Here is a 22,076-nt window from a genome sequence, read left to right on the forward strand (position 1 = left end):
TATGCAACTTGCCAATGTCATTTATTATTTTATGCTTTCCTATCACTCTGCACTAGCTGAACATACTCAGGTTTGAATAAACTGTGAGCTTTGCATTTGAGACAGATTAAGCAAAATCCAGTTTGCTTTATCATTTTAATTTTATTGTTATTTTCTTGTGAGAGAGTTGCAGCATCCTATGATCTAATTGCAATATATCTTTGTGAGGTGTGCTGTCTAAATCTGAACACAGTCCTCCAGGTGGGAGTGCCCAAAGTAAGCATCCTCACTTTAGTAGGCACACTCTATTGAGATTAAGGTCAACACTCTGCTGAATATAGGCACCAGTCAGCTGGATGGGGGCAGCCTTAATAACACTCAAAATATTGAACCTCACCTAAGACAAAGAATTGGCTTGATTGATTCCCCTGTCACTTGACTCAACGTCCACCCACTCTCTGACTGGTGTGCCGATACTATAATGTGCAAGATGTACAGAATGCATTGCACCAAGCTTAGAAAGTCTTGTCCCTGTGGCCTCCATAGGGAGGAACAAAAGCATCATGAATAATATCATCTCCAAGTCAAAAAACCATTCCGATTTGGATATGGATTCCTGCTGTTTTCTTATCTCTCAAATAATATCTTGGATGGCTGTTCCTAACACCAGTGTGGGAGTATAGACAGCACAAAGACTACAACGGATCAAGGAGAAGGTTGACCGTCACTTTCAAGGGTCTTACCCAAATCTCCCTACCACCCTCTGAGAGGAGATTTTTAAAAAAATATTAATCACTTTGAAAGTGAAACCACTTTGTAGGTCCATCAGTCTATTTGCACAAAGCAAGACCCCACAAACAGCAATGAGGTGATTGACCAGTTTTGTTTTGATGGTGTTAATTGAGGGATAAATGTCGGATGGGACACCAGCTGTGCTCTACTTTATATCTCACCATGGCTTCTACCTGAATGGGATAATGATGGGGCCTCTGTTCCACATCTCCTCCAAGAGGTAGTACCCAGATTCCATGCTCAGGTCAGGGTTTTAATCCACAAACACCTGCTTCAGAGGTGAGAGTGCTGCCAACTGAAGAAACATGGTCTACGAAGTTTAACATTCATTCATGCAGTATAGCCACTGGGCCTGAAATTGATGCAAGCATCCATAGCAATGGATCTCTGGGTGACAAGGAAGGTGACATGTGACGTGCATTTACGAAATGGCCAACAAGTGCTGCCACGATGTCAAATGTCAGTTTCATCTTACTGTCTTGATACTCCTTGGCTTTATTCATTGTGCTTCATGTACATTTTTGGAAGTTAGAAATTGAGTATTAATCACTACCAGCTGACATTGACAACCTGTTATTTAGGATGGAGTGCCAGTCAATAATGTAAGCTGATTTCACAAGTGCTACCTCCTGTCGTGCTGCCACAGACACAAATTAACCATTTTTCATATTGCTAGGTATTGTAGTAAAGTGGCAAGCTGAAATTTCAAATGCACTGATCTCCCAGTCTACTTCCTTCATTCTTACATGATCTGTAATAAAAGGTTGAGACACACTTTGGAGATCATCATCCAACGAGTACCTCATTTCTACTCTTATTCCTTATTTGTCATGCAGGCATTGCAACTTAGCCTTCAGAGACCTCACAACCTACACAACTGGAGAGGAAAAAAAGACCTTTGAGGTCTTTGATGAATTGTTGAGTTCATGTTTCTGGCATCGTGGTATGAGTTATTTTACAGACTAATGTAAAGTGTTTTGGTAGGGAAGTCTCCAGAGTCTCTGCTTAATGTCTCATGCTCCTTAGGAGGACCAGATCATCAGTGAACCTCTGTGCATAATGAATATATTGGTCAACTCAGCGCCGAAGAGTACATGCTAGTAAGTGAAATGTCTTGAAAATGCATTAAGCTGGTGTCACATCATAGGGAGGCATGCATGATCAAGACCTTCTCTAAGTGGATTAATTCCCAGGATGCCAGTCCCAAATGCACTCTCCGCACATAGATGCTGCATGCTTAGACTCAGTCTCAAACAAAAATCTTTTTCCTCTCTCCACTGCTGCTGCCTGACCCGTTGCAAAAGTTTGTTTAGATTTCACATATCCAGTGAGTGATTCCTGTTCTGCATATCTAACCCTCTACAAGATTTTGCTTTTTAATTACTTATCCTTTGTAAACTTCAATTTTCTTGTTTGAATTCACTTCTGGCTTGCAATTGGCGCATTCCACATCATAACTGAATAAACAGTAATCTTCCTCATCTTCCCTCTGACTTTCCTGCCAATTACTTTAAGTCTGTGTCCCTTGGTTCCTGATCCTCCTTCTACTGGAACCAGCTTCTCCCAATTTACTTTGTCAATATACCTTTAAAATTGAGAATGTCAGAGTTCAATCTCCCCTTAACCTTTCCTGTTTTAATGAGGACAGTTCCAGTTATTGAGGTACTTTGAAGTAATCACTTTTGTAATTTAATGAAAGTGGTAGCCAATTTCTACACAGCAAGATCCCATAATCAGCACCAAGATAAATAGCCAGAATAGCCAGCGCATTCCAGCACAATCAGCACCAAGATAAATAGCCAGATAAGCTTTTTCAGTGATGTTGGCTAAAAGATAATTAACAGCCAGGATACAATGGAAATCTCACTTGCCTCTTCTTCAAATAGCATCTTTTTTTGTCCATCTGTGAGAACATAAGAAATAGGAGCAGGAGTAGGACATCTCGCCCCTCGAGCCTGCCCCGCCATTCAATAAGATCATGGCTGATCTGAAGTGGATCAGTTCCACTTACCTGCCTGATCCCCATAACCCCTAATTCCCTTACCGATCAGGAATCCATCTATTCGTGATTTAAACATATTCAATGAGGAAGCCTCCACCACTTCAGTGGGCAGAGAATTCCAGAGATTCACCACCCTCTGAGAGAAGAAGTTCCTCCTCAACTCTGTCCTAAACTGACCCCCCTTTATTTTGAGGCTGTGCCCTCTAGTTCTAGTTTCCTTTCTAAGTGGAAAGAATCTCTCCACCTCTACCCTATCCAGCCCCTTCATTATCTTATAGGTCTCTATAAGATCCCCCCTCAGCCTTTAAAATTCCAACGAGTACAAACCCAATCTACTCAGTCTCTCCTCATAATCAACACCCCTCATCTCTGGTGAGGTCTGGCTGAACAATCTGGCTCGATTGTTTTAGTTGCTTCTTTCAAAATGAGTGTTGTATAGACAACCTGCAGCATGTGCTGACCATTTTTCTAATTCATCCTTAGGATGCGAGTATCATTGGGGAGCCATTGTTCATCCTTGGTTATCATTGAGAGTAGTACTCTAACGCCGGCATCTCCACATCATATCATTGAGCGGTCAGTGATGACCCTTCCTGGCAGCACAGGTAGGAAGGTCTGATAAAAATAGTTTGACTGTGAAACAGATTCCAGCTTTCACTTCAGTATAGTGATACAGCACGGGGTGGAGCCAATTCAAGGGCTGCAATGCACTTGAACATTGGTACTTGGTTGGTATCCTCTGCTATCACCTACACATGCATTGCAGGGATCCTAGACTGAGTCATGAGAGTTACAATGTGGAGATGCCGGCATTGGACTGGGCTAAACACAGTAAGAAGTAATCAAGTCTTTAAGATACAAACAATGTGAGTGGAGAGAGCATTAAGACAGGTTAAAGAGATGTGTATTGTCTCCAGACAGGACAGCCAGTGAGACTCTGCAGGCCCAGGCAAGCTGTGGGGGTACAGATAGTGTGACATGAACCCAACATCCCGGTTGAGGCCGTCCTCATGTGTGCGGAACTTGGCTATCAGTTTCTGCTCAGCGACTCTGCGCCGTCGTCATGAGAGTTACCACAGGGTGCTGAGGGGAAAATTGAAGGGATCTCTCTCCCTAACAGCACTGTGGGATGTACCTACACCACATGGACTGCAGTGATTCAAGAAGGCAGCTCAAGGGCAATTAGAGATGGCAATAAATGCTGGCCTAGCCAGCGATGCCCACATCCCATGAAAGAATTCAAAAAAAGTAAACCAGACGGTTAATCAGCCCCAAAATCTTTCCAGTATTTTGTATTGCTCTGCAGGAGAGGAATTCGAAGATATGGAAACAACAAACAAAACCACAGACAGATAGGAATTGGAACATCAGCTCTCTTCAGAATGTGGATAAGCGTGGATTGCTGCTTCGAATTGTGATGTGGTGGCCATTACGGAGACTTGGATGTCTCAGGGACAGGACTGGGTGCTTCAGGTGCCAGGTTTTAGATGTTTCAGGAAGGACAGGGAGGGAGGCAAGAGAGGGGGGGGAGTGGCACTGTTGATCAGGGATAGTGTCACGGCTGTAGAGAAGGTGGACGCCGTGGAGGGACTGACTACGGAATCTCTGTGGGTGGAGGTTAGGAATAGGAAGGGGTCGGTACTTGGAGCTCATCCACTTTATTCACTACACTCCTGGCATTAAAATAGACACATCTCAGACCTTCAGCCTGAGCACTTCCCTTCTCCCTCACTCGTCTAACCTCCCTCTTACCCTGTCTACATTCCTTATCTATTTGCGAGCTAACCTCCTCGCTCTCAGTCCCCTCATTTCGATTCCCTCCCCCCAACCTTTCTAGTTAATTGAATAGCTCTTGAATGAGCTGGTGGAAACTTGATGGGCGAAATGGTCTTGTGCCCTGTTGTATTATTCTATGATTTGTCAGGGATAAAAAGCTTCATTTAAAAATTATACACTTACAAGTCTGCCTCAGTGCTGAGTGTGCTCACCTATAGCTTCCGAGGCTGGGTGGTGTGAGACAGAGAAAAGTGATTTACATGGAAAAATACAGATCAAAAAGAAAAGGTCTTTGAGTTTGCAGCTAATGTAAAATATCCACACATCCTGGGGGAAAATAATGCTGAGCAAAAGCAACTTGATTTAAGCTTCAAAGAATATGTTAACAGAAAATGGGAAAAGATCAGTCTGCAGGCAGCAAGCTGATTGTTACTCATAAAATTCAGCTGCCAAAAATAATACAAATTTGTAACTGAATTAATACCTTCATTAACATATTGATTGATTCTTTAGTTGAAGATTTTTTAAAAATCTATAAACCCTGCTCTTTGATTAAAAACACTGTTGGATTTGTTTTGTTATCTTAAGAACCTGATTTTTTTAAACTGATTTTTATTCAGTTGTTGCTTTTAAGCAGAGAAATTCACCAAGAAATAATGACGGATGTGAAAATGTTTACAGGGATTGTTAGGATTTTTTTTTATTGTAGAGCGGCTGCCAGCACCACCCAGATTGTAGACTTGTTTGGGACAAGTCTTGTCTCCCTGATCTGACAGTTCATACACATCAGAGATCACTGGAATATAATAAGCCTTTAACTGATGCAGGGTTATTTTGCTGGCTGGTGACACATGAAAGGATTAATTTCTATATAGTGCCTTTCACAAACCAATGATGTACAGTTGCTTTGTAGTCACTGTTGCAATGTATGGAAGCCAATTTGTGTGTCGCAAGATCCCACAAACAACAATGAAATGAATGGTTGGATGATCTATTTTCAGCTGTCGGGGCTGAGAGACAAATATGGACCAGGTTACTGGGTAAAGTTGCCTGCTCTTTGTCTGTCTCTCAAGAGGTCAGTTTAACATCTGATCTGAAAGAGAACTCCTCTAACAGTGTAGCACTTTCTCAGTACTCCACCTAGATTTTGAGCACAAATCCCTGGAATGGAATTTAAATGCAGAATCTCTTGGCTTAGAGCTGAGTGTAAGACAAGGCCATTGTGTAGAATGCATAGATGCCTTGCACAGGCAATAGGTGAGTTTCATTGCCAGCAATAAGGATTGATCAAATAATGCCTCTGAATATAGAACATCATTTTACATGATTCAAAAGTAAGTTGCAGCTTTAATAGTGCTGGGTGATAACAAGAAAACAGTACAGGCCCAATGGGCCAAATAGCATCTCCTGTTCTGTATCCATTTACAATTTTATGAAATGCGTGTAAAGCTATGCAAAAAATTCCTGTTCCCCATTCCAAAGATGCTAATTGATTAAACAGATCCGTGCGTTGTTAAAATGGCAGAGGGAATTCTATATGATCAGAAAATCAAAGAAAAATCAACAAAAAAAACACACTCCAGAGGCAGGGGCAGCTTCGGAGCATCTTCACCTCCAAGTTAGACATCACCCTGACTTGGATATATCTCATTATTCCTTCACAGATAGTCAAAACCTTCAAACTCCTGACTTAACTCTGAGACCACTTGCACCACAAGAACTGTACAGCTCAATCATTTTTGTGATGCCCAAATCCCATGAATGGGAAAAAAAAATATCTCCTTATGATATATTTTCACTATCTCAATCTACTTCACATCATCAATTCTAGGATGCAGTGAGGTTGTAATACAGGCACATATACTGGGTCAGCAACACCCTAAAAGAGCAATGAAAGGGTTGCTCAGTCAATAGGGGCAAATTCTCCACTCTCATCAGTATTGGGGTGTGAGAGCTTTAATGAAGCAGAATTGCAAATATAAACAGCAGACAATGGACTGATCATCCACATCTGTTCAGCAAAAACATGTTTGCGATGAGGAATCCCAACCAGACAAGTCCTTAGCTCAATGATGGAGAGGAATATCCTGCCTGGTTTGCTTCTGGTACAAATGGATGACAAAGAATAGTTGGCTTGGGCAAAGGAGGCCTCGCAACACTTCTTCCAATAATGTCATTGTCACCATCAAAGCAGGCACTCAGCTTGAAATCTCATCTGAACAATGGCACCTCCAACAGTGCAGCATTCCATCGTTCAAGAGTTACTAAAGAGAAAGAATTTGTAGAGCTCCAAGAAAAAAGCAAAGGTAAAAAGGTAAGTGGGATTAGTTCTTACTGATAACTTATGATCATGACGTGCTGAATGGTTTCCTTTTGTACTGTAACCATTCTATGATTCCATGATCAGTGCTCAGGCCAAAGCCTCAGATTAGATTGGATGTCAATCCTGCAGTGGGGTTTCAACCCACAATTTTTGACCCAGAAATATGTGTGTTGCTATCACTGAGCCAAATTATCATAAATGATACAGGGTCAGTAGAATCCCTTTCCCGCCAAGTGACACCTCCATACTTCATCTCAGTCTCAAAATGGAAGATTGGTAGATTCAGTCAACATTCAGTTAACATTAGCGCCTCTAAGTGCTGCTGACTCATTGTGCAGTAAAACTTCAGCAGTCAAACAAAGCGGGTTGAAGCTGGTCCTCAGCAGTAGAAGGCAGGCATTAGTAAAATGGCAGCTCCACGATGTCCGGGTAACTTCAGTTAACTTTTAGTGATGTGTTTAGAATCCTCGAGCAATCTAAAGTAAGCCCCTGCAGTAATGAAGCAAGCACTGCTGAGTAAGACCTCTCTCTTTGCTAGTTTTCAGGTAACATGATTCCTCAATGGTTCTCTGATTCCAATTACAGGTTGGGGAAGTGAAGCACAATGCTGAATTCAGAATGATTTTAAAATAAAAATGGTGAGGTAAAAAAATATTTATTTAAAACCATTTATTCAGGAAACAGGGAACCATTGAGTCTGGGGAGTGCAGGTTCAACAGTAATTAGGCACAAGGAACGTTCATCAATGCATAACTCAATTTTAAATGAATTCTCTGTCAGTCTCTGTGAATTTTAAGTCAAAGCAAAAGAAAATGAATAAAATCCAATTTGCACACTCAAATCAAAGATAAAAAAAACACAGAAAGGAAGGAAGGATGAAAAGCAGCTAAAATGCTGAGGACAGCTATTTTTAAAACCATTTCAAAGGTTCAATCAGCGAGTTGATCCAACAGCAATGGAGGAAGCTGGGCCAGGACAGGAAAGAGCATTTAGTGGTGTAAATCATACAGAGTCGAACAGACATCAATGGCATTTCCAGGACACAATGACACAGCTTAATTGAACAATTTCTTCAACTTACTTATGGCCAGTGTTACTTGGTTGAGTTCCCGTAAAGAAATGGCATCATTTGGACGTCATCCTCATGTCAAAGTCACATATTCCATCATGGAATGTCGTTAAGATTTCGAGTGAAAGCACTTTTCAGAGGAAGGCATTAGAACCATAATGGCTTTCCAATAAAAATTCAAGGGACCAGAGCAGGTCTGAGGAAGTATGACTTGATCAGGTGCACTGAAGTGTGAGCAGACCTCAGTTAAAAGATCAGTGCTCTCTGGAATGCTTCCTGTTGCAAATATGGGTTAATTAAATGAAAATAGGTGATCCTTCACCCTCCCACTTTGACTATGTCAGTGAAACGTAATGCATTTTAAGCAGGAGAGTAATGACTGCCTTTTATATTGTTGCCTGGTAATGTCTCAAATTAGTCATATACAATGTACACAGTGAAGTACAGTGACTGCTATACATGGTAAGTAGGGCCCCAAAAGCAGCAACAAAATAAATGAGCACGTTTTTTTTATTATTGGTGGTGTTGGGTGAGAAAGGAATGTTGACCAAGATGCCTAGAGAACAATGCACAAGTTGTCGTTACCCGCTAATTCCCAAGATGCGCAGCTTTAACATCAGGTGGCACGGTGACACAGTGGTTAGAACTGCTGCCACACAGGGCCAAGGACTCAGGTTCAATTCCTACCTTAGGTGACTGTCTATGTGGAGTTTGCACTTTCTCTGCGTGTGTGTGTGGGTTTCCTCTGGGTGCTCCAGTTTCCTCCCATATTCTAAAGATGTGTGGGTTAGGTTGAGTGACAATGCAAAATTGCCCCCTCAGATCAGGGAGACCAGCAGGGTAAATACATTGGGTTACAGGGCTAGAGCCTGGGCAACAGTCAGTGTAAACTCAAAGGGCCAAATGGCCTCCCCTGCATTGTAGCGATTCTATGAACATCTCATCAAAGCTTGTCATCTCAAAGAATGCAGTAACTCAATTTTTACTTGGTGCATCTATCAGTCCATATTCCACTTGCTTGATTGCAGTAAGGCTTTTATTTGCAATCCTTTATCCAGAACTGAGACAGTTACCAACTGAGCCAGAGTCAGGTGATTCACCAGGGAAACCATGTGAATATTTCTCATATATATCAAACATTAGCTTGAAGTGTCATTTTACTGAAACAGCTCACTCTCCAAATTCAATCGCAACAAAGATCCATGGTCTTCCTTGGATTTTAAGATGCAGAACAGCATAGGAAACATTAAGAGGAGAAATTAAATGTTTACGCCAGGATTCTCTGGCCTCCACATGGCACGTTTCTTGGCAGCAGGAGGCGGTATGTTGTTGGCTGGCGATGGGATGTTTTGGTCCTGTTGCTGTCAATGGGATTTGTCATTGATTCCACCCCACACTGCCTGGAAACCCGAGACGGGGAAGCACTGTTGGTGGAACCAGAAGATCCCACCAGCGCAAAGAGCCAGAAGATCACATCTATAATGCAAGGTGTAAGGTGAGATCGGAGATAGAGCCAGATTCCTTCTATGATAATGGTTTCCACGCGTCTTTAATATTGTAAATTCACTTACAAATATCGATGCATTATTAAAAATCCAGCAGATAAAGCTATTACAAGGGGAAAGTTGATCTCAAATTGTCCCTGATGATACAGATAGCCTCAGTATGAGGGGCGGCACGGTAGCACATGGGGCGGCACGGTAGCACAGTGGTTAGCACTGCTGCTTCACAGCTCCAGGGTCCCGAGTTCGATTCCCGGCTCGGGTCACAGTCTGTGTGGAGTTTGCACATTCTCCTCGTGTCTGCGTGGGTTTCCTCTGGGTGCTCCGGTTTCCTCCCACAGTCCAAAGACGTGCGGGTTAGGTTGATTGGCTTGGTTAAAAATTGTCCCTGAGATGCGTAGTTAGATGGATTAGCGGGTAAAATATGTGGGGGTAGGGCCTGGGTGGGATTGTGGTCGGTGCAGACTCGATGGGCCGAATGGCCTCCTTCTGCACTGTAGGGTTTCTATGATTTCTATGAATGCTTGGCTGAGCTTTAAGCCTCAGCAGGGACCTGTTTACACAGGCTGAAGTGAAGGTTAAGCATTGATTAATTGACATTGTCACGAGGTTACAATATTTTATTCCTTCTTTGCTCTTTTTACATGTCCTTATGTTTATTTGGACAAGATTAAAATGTGCAAATTGGCATAAAGCTTCTGTTATTGATACTGTGAAGAGCAGTGTCTGATTGTCACTTTAATTGGGTTGTAAGAACATTAGGTTTTCAAAGCAGATTTCTGGGTCTTTTGCATATAAATTCATAAGCATTCCATGACAGCCTATTGTTTGTTCATGGCTAATTGGTTGTATACATGCTGCGTACTTGGTGAGTGGGCATGGAGGGGGCATGGAGGATCAGTGGAGAATTGAGGGGATGCAACGGCTGAGGGTTAGAGGATCTAACAGCCTTTATTTTTTTATTTGTTTGTGAGACGTGGGCAATGCTGGCTGGGCCAGCATTCATTGCCATCTCTGAAGGCATTTAAGAATCAATCACATTGCTGTGGGTCTGGAGTCACATGTAGGCCAGACCAAGTAAAGTCGGCAGATTTCCTTCCTTAAAATTAAGTGAACCAAATGGGTTTTTATGACAATCAACAATGGTTTCATGGTCATCATTAGACTTTTAATTCCAGATTTTTATTGAATTCAAATTTCACCAGCTGCCATGATGGGATCCGAATACAGATCCCCAGAGCATTACCCTGTGTCCCTGGATCACTAGTCCAGTGACAATACCAGTACACCACTGCCTACCTTTAACACAACTAAGGCAAAATTCATTGACCAAAAGCAGACCTGGTGTTAAAATCAGGCCTACAGGTTGCAACACACAGATGGTTCACAGAAGGTCTGTTGGAGAGTGCTCACGAGAGTGGAAGTCTATGGTTACACTGCAAACTGATAGGACAGGATACAGTTAATTACAGTAAAAGTCCTCAGAGGGGTGAGGGGGGAATGGAAGGGACGGGGAGGAAAGAAGGGGGTGATAGAGGGAAGAAAGGAGTGGAGGGAGGAAAGAAGAGGGAAGGAAGGAGGGAAAGAGAAAGGAGGGAAGGTGTGTTGGAGGGAGGAAGGAAAGGGAGGGAGGAAAGAGGGAGGTGAAGAGAGAAGGAGTGAGGGAGGGAGGGAAGAAGGAAGAGGAGAGGTAAGAAAGGTGGGAGGGCTGAACAAGTTCTAATTTTAAAATTGAGATTCTTTGTCCCACATTCGGCAGCATGGTGGTACAGTGGTTAGCACTGCTGCCTCACAGCGCCAGGGACCCGGATTCGATTCCCAGCTCGGGTCACAGTCTGTGTGGAGTTTGCACACTCTCCCCATGTCTGCATGGGTTTCCTCCGGCTGCTCCGGTTTCCTCCCACAGTCCAAAGATGTGTAGGTTAGGCTGATTGGCCATGGTAAATTACCCCTTAGTGTCAGGGTGATTAGCAGGGTAAATATGAGGGGTTACGGGAATAGGGCCCGGGTGGGATTGTGGTCGGTGCTGACTCAATGGGCCGAATGGCCTCCTTCTGCACTGTAGGATTCTATGATTTATTCTATGATTCATCGAACAAAGAAAATAATTTACCTAATGCTCCCCTAATGAATCCCTTTATCATGTTACTTGAGCCCACCGCTCTAAGTAAGCATGCTGTCAACTGGTTATGTGAGGCAATTACAAACCAGGAGACATAGCAGCTAAAGTGGACAGGATTGTTGGTAATAGAGCCAACACTTAATTTAATGCTCACACTGTTATTAGTGCTTGAATAACTTCCCAACTTGTTGAGAGGAATAGATATACCTTACGTTTTGAAATGTCGCAAATCGCTGGATGGTTCCTGCCATTCTGGTGTTAGCTTTGTGCAAACAGCACCACATCCTCGGTTTTCCAGCGGGTTTCATGGAATTGCCACATTTACACTTTTAAGGCTGGTACTTAACAATATAAGGACTCCCCTAATGAGGAGATTCGTGTATCTGCAATGGTACTCAACCCCTCTGGTACAGAAAGGGAACAATTAAAACCATGCAATCTCATTCCTGGAGGTAGTAAATTGTTCTTAGAGATGTTTTTATTTAAAATGTCCAGATTAATTTTCTCTTTCCTTCTCTTGGGGACAGTGTGCAACTTCAAAAAGAGACAGGCAGGTTCATGTAGTGGGCAGACAGGTGACAGATTTAATTCAATGTAGAAAAACGTAAAGTGATTAATTTTGGTAGAAAAAACATGGAGAGACAATATAAAATATGGGATACAATCCTAAAGGGAGTGCAGGAGCAAAGGGACATGGGTTTATATGTCCATCAATGATTGAAGGTGGCAGGACAGGTTGATAGAGCAGTTAATAAAGCATACACTAGCCTGGGTTTTATTGATAGGGACATAGAGTACAAAAGCAAGAGCATATTTCATAGAATCACAGAAACCCTACAGTGCAGAAAGAGGCCATTTGGCCCATCGAGTCTGCACCGACCACAATCCCACCCAGGCCCTATCCCCATATCCCTACATATTTGAAATTTTAAGACCCTCGTCAGACCCCCACTTGGAGTACTGTGCTCAGTTCTGGTCGCCTCACTATAGGAAGGATGTGGAAAAGATTGAAAGGGTGCAGAGGAGATTTACAAGGATGTTGCCTTGATTGAGTGGCATGCCTTATGAGGATAGGCTGAGGGAGCTCGGTCTTTTCTCCATGGAGAGACGAAGGATGAGAGGAGACCTAATAGAGGTTATAAGATGTTGAGAGGCACAGATCGGGTGGACTCTCGGAGGCTTTTTCCCAGGGTGGAAATGTCTGCTACGAGAGGACACAGGTTTAAGGTGCTGGGGGGTAGGTACAGGGGAGATGTTAGGGGTAAGTTTTTCACACAGAGAGTGGTGGGCGAGTGGAATCGGCTGCCGTCAGTGATGGTGGAGGCGAACTCAATAGGGTCTTTTAAGAGACTCCTGGATGAGTACATGGAGCTTAATAGGATGGAGGGTTATAGGTAGGTCTAGAAGGTAGGGATGTGTTCGGCACAACTTGTGGGCCGAAGGCCTGTTTGTGCTCTAGTTTTTCTATGTTTCTATGTCTATGTTTCTATATTTACCCGCTAATCCCTCTAACCTACGCATCTCAGGACTCTAAGGGGCAATTTTTTTTTAGCATGGCCAATCAACCTAACCCGCATATCTTTGGACTGTGGGAGGAAACCGGAGCACCCGGAGGAAACCCACGCAGACACGAGGAGAATGTGCAAACTCCACACAGACAGTGACCCAAGCCGGGATATTTGAACTTGTATAAGTCACCAGTTTGGCATCTGTTTGAGTATTGTTCTGGGCACCATACTATAGGAAGGATGTGAAGCATTGGAAAGAGTGCAAAAAAAATCATGAGAATGGTTATGATAATAGGTTGCAGAGGTTTGGGCTGTTTCCCAGCCCAAAGGTTGAGAGGAGATTTGATAGCGATATTCAAAATCAAGAGTGGTCGGCACAAAGTTGATAGGGAGAAACTGCACTTGTGAAAGGATCAAGAATGGGAGGGCATAGACTTAAGCTAATAAGCAAAATTAGCAACAGTGATATGAGGAAAAACCTTTTCACAGAGTGAATGGTTCGGTCTGGAATGTATTGCCTGAGCATGTAGTGGAGACAGGTTCAATTGAAGCATTGAGAATGAAATCTGACAAAGTGGAATGTGCAGTGTTACGGGGAGAAGGCTGGAACAAGGCAAGTTGCTCATTCAGAGAGCCAGTACAGACACGATGGGCCAAATGGCCTCCTTCTGTACCCTATAAATTCTGTGGTTTCTGCAATTCTGATTCTTATCAATTTTTCTTTCTCTCGCTTTATTTTTCTTTCTGTACCTGTTTTGACTCTAATTCACTTTAGTTCCTACTCTTTTTTCTTCAGCTCCTTCTATGAACTGTGGGAGGAAACTGGAGCAGCCGGAGGAAACCCACGCAGACACGGTGAGAACTTGCAAACTCCACACAGACAGTTACCCAAGCCGGGAATCGAACCTGGGTCCCTGGCACTATGAGGCAGCAGTGCCAACCACTGTGCCACCATGATTTGGTGGGGTGGAGGGAGGGGTGTCGTCATTCATATGTGGAGGTCGGTTACAGCGGACGCAGGAGCTGGGGGTTCTGGTGATGGCTATTGGGGGATGGGGGGGGCATGTGTGGCAGTAAAGGGACCAATGATCAGTGGGGAGGGGGGGGCTGGCACTGACTGATGTGGGGAAGGTACTCAATGATCGGTGGGAAGGTGGGGGCCAAGGGTGCTGGCACTTACTATTGTAGGGATGGGGGGGAGGGGGGAATGGGGCCGATGATTGGGGGTGGCTCCTCTCGCGGGGGGGGGGGGGGGGGGCTTGGGGGGAGCTCCTGAGACCTCTTCAGTGGACTGGGGGGAGGTTTATTGCTGTTCTGATCAGGGTGCCCTTTAAAGATGGTGCCCCAATTTCAGTGCAGCTGGCTTTACTGGCGTGTTGTGGCCCTGCCCCCACTGCATAATGGTGTGAAACATACCCCCCCCCCCTGATTTTTTTTTTTAGGCAGAGTGCCGTAAGATTTGGATGAGAAACACGCCAGTTTTCTCACCAGAAACAATACTTTGCCATCTTCTGGTGAGATTTCACCCAGTGTCTGACTTACAGGGCACGGCCTGATATTTCACATGTTAGCAAACTGTGAGCTAATTTGTTCCTTAGCAAAATTAAGTCATTTTGTTGACTGGGGGATCAGGATATTGAATTCGATGATCAGCCATGATCAAAATGAATGGCAGAGCAAGCTTGAAGGGCCGAATGGCCTACTCCTGCTTCTAGTTCCTATTTCTTCCAAGTTTGATTCCATGTCTGTTCCTGCACTGTTAGCCTCCTCCTACTGTGCACAACAGACATGAACTCTGTCATTGGTGCGGGGTGTTGGTTGGTGAGAACTCCTGCAACTTGCACTCCAGAAAAGTCTCAGGGTCCACTACCCTGACTATCTGGAGGCACTTCCTGCACATGTGGTGATCAGGAAACATGCATCATCCTGCAGTTCCCAAATGGCACAGGAATTGCAGGTAACGGGACTCAGTTGTCCTATTGTTTGGCTTAAATCATCTCTTTTCACCTAATCTGATTATTTACATGTTTAGTAATGCCCCCTTGATTTAAATAAATTAGCAACTCCTTCCTCCTCTCCACCAAATTCCCAATGTCAATTGGTTTAGTGGATACGTCCAGTTCTATACAGCTGATATTACAACTCACAACTCCTCACCAGAAAGGGGGCCTAGAAAGGAAAAAGGGAAAATGTTAAGTCAGGATGACTCATGGTGCAGATTTGGAAAGAGAGGTACAAAGGTCTCGGAACAGATTGTCAGCCTAAACTCCAAGCCTGAGAGGAAATAAAAAACAACAATTGAAAATCATGGATCGAGCACAAGGCCAATGTGCTGTCAAAGTACGAGGAGGATACACTTGAGGGATGGCTGCATGGAGACAAGGAAGTTACTTCCTCTGTTGTGTGACATATATTCTAAATAAAGCAACACATTCACAGCACAAATGGCTGTACAAGTCACTGTTTGATTTATAAATATCAGGAGAGATAGCACAAACTTTGTCACTTACACAATCAGAACATAGTCCACTGAAACACCATGCTAATGTTGAATGGACAGGAAGATTGGAATTTGAATGTTGAGTCCAACGAATGTAATCTAATTCATGTTGTTTGTAATACAAAAAAAACCTTTGAATCCAGGTCGGGAAATGACATGTTTTCTTCCCCCTCCTAGGGGAATATCTGGATAATAGAGTCTTTCAGCACATGTAAACGGCTCATTGTAAAACCGATGGAACAGCAGTGGCCAAGCCACAATTCACAATTAACGTTGACATCATATTTCAACCCTTGATACTGTAATAATAAAGCACACTTCACAGCTGGAAGGCTAAACACACAATGGTTAGTCACCCTGACAACAAACTCCTGCTTGAGGACACCTCTTTAAGGTTTGGTTCCGTAATGGATCGCAGTGGGATTTGAAAGCCATATACCAGGGCACTACACTGGGGTGTGAACCAGTATGACCCTGGGTGGAACTGAAGGACAGATTGTAACATGGTTTAACTTGACAGCTACCTGCTGGCTTTCCTGTGCATGCATGTCTCCATGGGTTTTCAGGTGCATTTATCGTGTGTGCCACACAAAGGTGGTGGAGCCCCATCAATATATAAATGTTGGTTTCCTCTGATATCATTTGGATTTCATTGTGATTTGAACTGCTAAAGCTGCCAGTGAAACCTAGCAGGTTGCAGGATCATAGCCTGAAGAGTCACTACCGCCACAACGGAACCGATTAGCTGTTCCCAGGGTTTGCCTTCCATGACCAAATTAGCCATCATCCCACTCATGATTTAGACCATCCCTTCTGGCCTCTCCACTCCCCCCCCCCCCCCCCCCCCCCCAAAAAAATCCAGCTCAGGCCTACTGGCCTTCTCGACATCGCTGCTAGTAAGTCTGCTATTGAACATTTATATGTGAGATGACAGTTAAAATGGACCAAATTAAGCACTTATGCTAACATGGGTGTTACATGCCCACATAAGGCCCTGACAGCAGCCCAGTGTTAATATCAGGATTACACCAAATCAGGAACTGGTTCCATATTACCACTTGATACTCACTTGGCTCACTCCCCAGCACCAACACCTTAAGGCTTGCTAGGTCAGAAAAGCAGTACCGATAGAATAATTTTGTTTCCTAACAACACTCAGTTGGATTGTCATCGGTCATGTAGCATCAAGCAACTGTGCTGAGGGCTGGGAACACAATTTGTATTTCTCTCACCACCACAGTATTTAGCCAGTGTCCAATCATTGGTGTGAAGAGGGACCTGCTCACTTCCGGAGGAGTGATATATCAGGCAGAGTCGAAAACTAGGAAACCTACTGGTTAAGGCATCAAGCTCTCTTTTGCCAACAGAAATCACTTCGACATAAATAACATCATTCTTCTCTCTCCACACATACCCACATAAACATTACACTCTTCGGTTAGTTGAATGGTACATTGAATTGGTTGATATCCTGGATCGGTTTCAGGGCAAGGTGAAATTTATTAGGAACATGGGACATATAGTAAATCACACCTATCATCTCATTTTGCAGGATTGCATTGAAAATAAATAGAAATTCCATCAAATGAAAACACAAGAGCCTGAAATAAAGTTCTAAACACAATGACACCCTTTCTTCCATTTAAATTTAATACATTGAAACTGCTTCAGACATCCTGAGGGATATGGAAATCTGAGCACCAAATTTCTTTTCTTCTGTTATTTCCGTTCCTTTCAGTTCCAATAAGACTTGCCCATATAGCACCATTAATACAGTAGAATGCCCCTAGGTGTTTCACAATAGCATTCTCAAACAAAACCTAACACCAAGCCACAATCTGGAGATATTAGGGCAAATGACCAAAATGTTGGTTGGTCTTGAGGAGTGACTTAAAGGTGGAGGAAGAGAGAGAGAGAGAGATGGAGAGGATTTGGGAGGGAGTTACAGAGATTAGAATCCAGGCAGCCGAAGACACGCAGTGGGAGGAAGAAAACTATGATGCGCAAGGAGTCAGAATTGGAGAAGCACAGAGATAAAATCATAGAATCATACAGTGCAGAAGAGGCCCTTTGGCCAATCGAGTCTGCAGTGACACATTAGAAACATCTGAACTCCTACCCAATCCCAACTGCCAGCTCTTGGCCCATAGCCCTGAATGTTATGATGTGCCAAGTGCTCATCCAGATACTTTTTAAAGGATGTGAGGCAACCCACCTCGACCACCCTCCCAGGCAGCGCATTCCAGACCGTCACCAACCTTTGGGTAAAAAGGTTTTTCCTCACATCCCCCCTAAACCTCCTGCCCCTCACCTTGAACCTGTGTTCCCTCGTGACTAACCCTTCAACTAACGGGAACAGTTACTCCTTATCTAGAATCATAGAAACCCTACAGTACAGAAAGAGGCCATTCGGCCCATCGAGTCTGCACCGACCACAATCCCACCCAGGCCCTACCCCGATATCCATCCACTAATCCCTCTAACCTACGCATCTCAGGAAACTAAGGGCAATTTTAGCATAGCCAATCAACCTAACCCGCACATCTTTGGACTGTGGGAGGAAACCAGAGCACCCGGAGAAAACCCACGCAGACACGAGGAGAATGTGCAAACTCCACACAGACAGTCACCCGAGGCCAGAATCGAACCTGAGACCCTGGTGCAGAGGCAACTTGGTTAGCTTCCACTGAACTACTCAGCTCCAGATCTACTCTGTCCATGTCCCTCATAATCTTGTACACCTCGATCAGGTCGCCCATTGGAAGATTTTGGGGTTGTTGGGGGGTGGTGGGGGGGGGGGGGGGGTTGTTGTGGGAAGGGGGCAGGAAACCATGAAGGGGTTTGAAAACAAGGATGCCAATCTTAAAATTGAGTGCTTGCTAGACTTGGAGCAGTGTATTTGAACAAGCACAGGGGTGACAGGTGAACAAGACTTGGCACAAGATATGGACAGCTGAGTTCCAGTTGCATGTTGGTTAGGATCAGGACTAGGGTGAAACAAGCACTGTAATGGAGTGAATAGCATCTAGAGTCTGGCCCATTTGTGGCACCTACAAAATCTCAGCACAGATTGGGGGCAAAATTTAACTTTGGCTTGGGCACAAAAATGGCAATAGCCAATATGTTGTGAGCTTGGCACTCCTGCCATAGCTGAATTTCACCCACTTTCTTTCAGTTTACCGACCGAATTGTAAAGGCATACAGAGTAACTGGACAATTCAACATGCAGAACTAAAGAGCAAGTCCTAAATCTCCAGTAAAGTACTCCAATAATTGCACATTGGTAAAGGGTAGTTTTCCATCCATATTACTTCAAAGAAGACAAAGCTTAGTGATGTGATTCACAGGCTGGAGGAGTGGTTTAATTTGAGTAACTTGTGGTGTGCAATGTGTTAAATAGCACATTGAGGCATTTGACTTTACTGAGGAGGGAGAATTGGCAGATACTGAGGAATGATGAAGAGGGACTAGTGGGAATGGCAGTGGGAGGCATATCAGGTGAGGTACAGGACTCCCACAGTCACTTACCAGCTTGGTTGGTGGTCACGTTAACAGATACGTGCTGCGGGGAGTATGTACTCTTGCCGGAAACACCATTGACGGCCTGAATCTCGAATGTGTAAGGAGTGTGGGCCCAAAGGCTGCTGATGAACACTCGGGTTTCCGTCAGGCCAAACTGCCTCGGCACAAATTCCACATTCTCATCACACCGGCTGCATAGTTTACGGTTGCTGCGGCACTTCTTGCAAACAATGTTGTACATGACATCATCACGCCCACCGACATCACGGGGTGGATTCCATTCCAGAATGATGGAAGTCTCATTCACACTGGATATTACATTGCGTGGGCCTGAAGGAACACCTACAAACAGAAAAATCACTACAAATCAGTTTTGTTGCTGTGGAATCTCTGTTGTTCAAACATCAATTATTTGCTCTTCTGATTTTGCATCATCAATTTAACACGGTGTAACCTCACTATAGAGCACTGATCACAAATTCCCATCAATATGCACTCATCAATCAGAATCCATGCAGGGATAAATTCAATTTCAGTTGTTTACATTGTGCATATGTTAATTCTCTCGCTCTCCCGCTCCGATGAGCACACTATTATGTAACATATAGGCCCAGATTTCCATGCAATTGAACCAAATTGGAAGTCCTTTGAAAATGACAAACAGGACCAGAGACTGGGATTCCTGCCTCCATTCCCACCCATCCTGGCAACTTTGATAGTTAGTAAACATGGTTCAAGACACCTCAGAGAAGTCATGATCCATAGGGAAATCCTAGTCCCAAGTCAGGACCAAAGGAAAAGCAGCATTTTGAAAAGAAAACTATTCCTCTAATGTCAAACAATCACAGACATTCATTAGATCAACAACAATAAAAACTTTAATACATCTCTTAATCTTGTGTCAATAAACACACAGGCATTGAACAAAGCTCTTCAATGTAATAAAAATGCCAATCCAGCAAAGCTCAGCTCTTTTGTCTGAATTTAGAACCAAGGGGGTTGTAATGAGATCTGCAGCTGAGTAGTTCAGTGGAAGCTAACCAAGTTCCCTCTGCACCAGGGTCTCAGGTTCGATTCTGGCCTCGGGTGACTGTCTGTGTGGAGTTTGCACATTCTCCCCGTGTCTGTGTGGGTTTTCCCCAGTTGCTCCGGTTTCCTCCCACACTCCAAAGATGGGCAGGTTAGGTGGATTGGCCATGATAAATTGCCCCTTAGTGTCAGGGGGATTAGCAGGATAAATATATGGGATTACAGGGATAGGGCCTGGTGGAATTGTTGTCAATGTAGGGTCGATGGGCCAAATAACCTTCTTCTGCACTGCAGGGATTCTATGAATATTGCTGAGTGGGTTATTGGTGAGCAAATGATGCAGAATAGCACTGTTGGTGACTCCCTGCATCATCTTGTGGAAGGGGTCTGGTTATGGTGGTAATTGGTTAGGATTGATTTGTTTTCTGTGGACAGGATATGCCTATCCAACTTTGGCATCTGCCTGACAATGTGCAATGCTATGAGAGTTTTAACAACACCAGGTTAAAGTCCAACAGGTTTATTTGGTAGCAAATGCCATTAGCTTTCGGAGCCCTGCTCCTTCGTCAGATGGAGTGGATATCTCCAGGAGCAGGGCTCCGAAAGCTAATGGCATTTGCTACCAAATAAACCTGTTGGACTTTAACCTGGTGTTGTTAAAACTCTTACTGTGTTTACCCCAGTCCAACGCCAGCATCTCCACATCATGTGCAATGCTGCCACTATACTGGAGCAGATTGACTAGAACTGTGGCTGGTTCCCAAGTACAAGTCTTCAGTACTACAAACCAGGATGCAGCCTTGATTCATAGACAGGCAACTAAGAGAGGGACACACAGAGCGTCAGCTCGAAAAATGGATAGAGAGAAACAAATACTTGGGAAGACACACACGTCGATATCAAAAGATAAATAGAGATAGAGAAATGATCAATTAACAGATAGCGAGATAGTCAAGGCAATTTCTCTGTTAGTCAGATAGATCAATAGATGGAGAGATGGACAGAGAAACCAATAAATCAACGAGATAGAAAGATATGTCGATCAATAGACAGTTCAATAGATAGATAGCCAGTGGATACTCAGATCAAAAAACAGCAAATTAGATAGCTAGGAAAAGGGAGAGACAGATACATGGAAAGAAGAACAGTCAGGTAGATATATACTGTAGATAGGTTAAAAACAGAGGTCATGAGATCAACACATAGATCAGACAGAAAAAGAGATAGAGGGACAGACAGAGAGAGACAGGCAGACAGATAGAGAGAGAGAGACAGGCAGGCAGGTAGACAGAGAGAGGCAGACAGACAGACAGACAGACAGACAGAGAGAGAGGGAGAGGCAGACAGACAGAGAGAGAGAGAGGCAGACAGAGAGAGAGAGAGAGAGAGAGACAGACAGAGAGAAACAGGCAGACAGACATAGAGCGAGAGAGAGAGAGAGAGGCAGACAGAGACAGAGAGAGACAAGCAGGCAGACAGAGAGAGAGGGAGAGGCAGACAGACAGACACAGAGAGAGAGAGAGACAGGCAGAGAGAGAGAGAGACAGGCAGACAGAGAGAGGGAGAGGCAGGTAGAGAGAGAGAGAGACAGGCAGACAGAGAGAGAGGAAGAGAGAGAGACATACAAAGAGAGAGGCAGGCAGACAGACAGACAGAGAGAGAGAGAGAGAGAGAGGCAGACAGAGAGAGAGAGACAGGTAGACAGACAGAGAGAGAGAGGCAGACAGACAGACAGAGGGAGACAGGCAGGCAGACAGACAGAGAGAGGGAGAGGCAGGCAGACAGAGAGAGAGACAGGCAGACAGAGAGAGAGGCAGACAGACAGAGAGAGAGGCAGACAGAGAGAGAGAGGCAGACAGAGAGAGAGTGGCAGACAGAGGGAGGGAGGGAGAGAGAGAGAGAGACAGGCCGACAGCCAGAGAGCGAGAGAGAGACAGAGAGACAGAGAGAGA

The 22,076-nt window shown here is 44.1% G+C and overlaps 1 protein-coding gene across 1 annotated transcript in view; it reads right to left on the reverse strand.

Annotated features, from left to right (window-relative positions):
- LOC144491448 (ephrin type-B receptor 1) overlaps positions 1-22,076 on the reverse strand; it is a 596,080-nt gene that overhangs the window by 134,057 nt on the left and 439,947 nt on the right. Inside the window, exon 5 of the mRNA XM_078209272.1 lies at positions 19,102-19,437. Coding sequence (XP_078065398.1) covers positions 19,102-19,437 — 336 coding nt within the window. The remainder of the gene's footprint in view (positions 1-19,101; positions 19,438-22,076) is intronic.

This window comes from Mustelus asterias, chromosome 3 (assembly GCF_964213995.1).
Source record: "Mustelus asterias chromosome 3, sMusAst1.hap1.1, whole genome shotgun sequence".
Lineage (NCBI taxonomy): Eukaryota > Metazoa > Chordata > Chondrichthyes > Carcharhiniformes > Triakidae > Mustelus > Mustelus asterias.